Source organism: Phoca vitulina, unplaced genomic scaffold, assembly GCF_004348235.1.
Source record: "Phoca vitulina isolate PV1807 unplaced genomic scaffold, GSC_HSeal_1.0 scaffold5349, whole genome shotgun sequence".
NCBI classification, from domain to species: domain Eukaryota; kingdom Metazoa; phylum Chordata; class Mammalia; order Carnivora; family Phocidae; genus Phoca; species Phoca vitulina.
Window position 1 is genome coordinate 1 of NW_022595031.1, and position 1,055 is coordinate 1,055.

Here is a 1,055-nt window from a genome sequence, read left to right on the forward strand (position 1 = left end):
TGGCCACGGGCTTCTACCCCGACCACGTGGAGCTGAGCTGGTGGGTGAACGGCAAGGAGGTCCAGAACGGGGTCAGCACAGACCCACAGCCCTACAAGGAGCGGCCCAACGAGAATGGCTCCAGCTACTGTCTGAGCAGCCGGCTGAGGGTGTCCTCTGCCTTCTGGCACAACCCTCGCAACTACTTTCGCTGCCAAGTCCAGTTCCACGGGCTCAGGGACGAGGATGAGTGGGACAACTCCAGCCGGGCCAAACCCATCACCCAGAACATCAGTGACGAGATCCAGGGCAGAGCAGGTGAGCGGGGCCTGGGGGGCTGGGCGGGGAGTGAGTGAGAGCACAGAAAGGGGGGATCCAGGCAGAAGACCAGGAGGACACAGGACAGGGAGGGAAGACTGAAGCCCAGCATGAGGGTGAACGGGCACCCCGGGGCTAATTCCTCCCCAGATCCTCAGCCCAGCAGAGCCTTGCAGCTGGGGTCCCCTCACTGTCCGAGCCTGTACGGCTCAGCGCCGAGGGGGGCGCCCCCAGCCCTCTGTGCCACCCCGTTCCATGGGGTTCCGGGACGGGGCAGCTCCGCGGGCGCAGCACCAGAAAGACCGTCTAGGCGTCTGCGAGAAGCCTGGTCTGAGCCTGGGGGTCCGTGCTAACCCGGAGGCTGACTCGTGTGTTTGTGTGTGTGTTTGGTTGGTTCTTAACCAAAGCACAGCTGACAATAGTGTTGCCTTAGCGTCAGGTGTGCCAACTGGGCAGCTTTCCGTCTGCTTTAGGAGACGGGGTCTCTCATCCATTCCCTCCCCCTTCTCTCTTTCAGACTGTGGCTTCACTTCGGGTACGTGACCCTCTCCTCTGCTTGGTCTCCGTCTCCCATGGTTTTGTCCTGGAAGGCGAGCATGGAGAACCATGGAGCCCGGGGTGGAGGGTGGAGAGGCCAGAGACACCTGCTCACAGGTCCCTGTGCGCTCTCCCTTCCCGCCCGCAGTGTCCTATCAGCAGGGCATCCTGTCTGCCACCATCCTCTATGAGATCCTGCTGGGGAAGGCCACCCTGTATGC

The 1,055-nt window shown here is 62.5% G+C and overlaps 1 gene segment (V, D, J or C); it reads left to right on the forward strand.

Moving 5' to 3' along the window:
• Window positions 1-5: 5 nt before the first annotated feature.
• Window positions 6-1,049, forward strand: LOC116629849 (the record flags this gene model as incomplete). The annotated part of the segment is given in 3 exon segments: window positions 6-297; window positions 815-832; window positions 983-1,049. Coding segments are annotated over 3 exon segments (377 nt in total), but the record flags the coding sequence as incomplete, so codon positions are not given.
• Window positions 1,050-1,055: the final 6 nt, after the last annotated feature.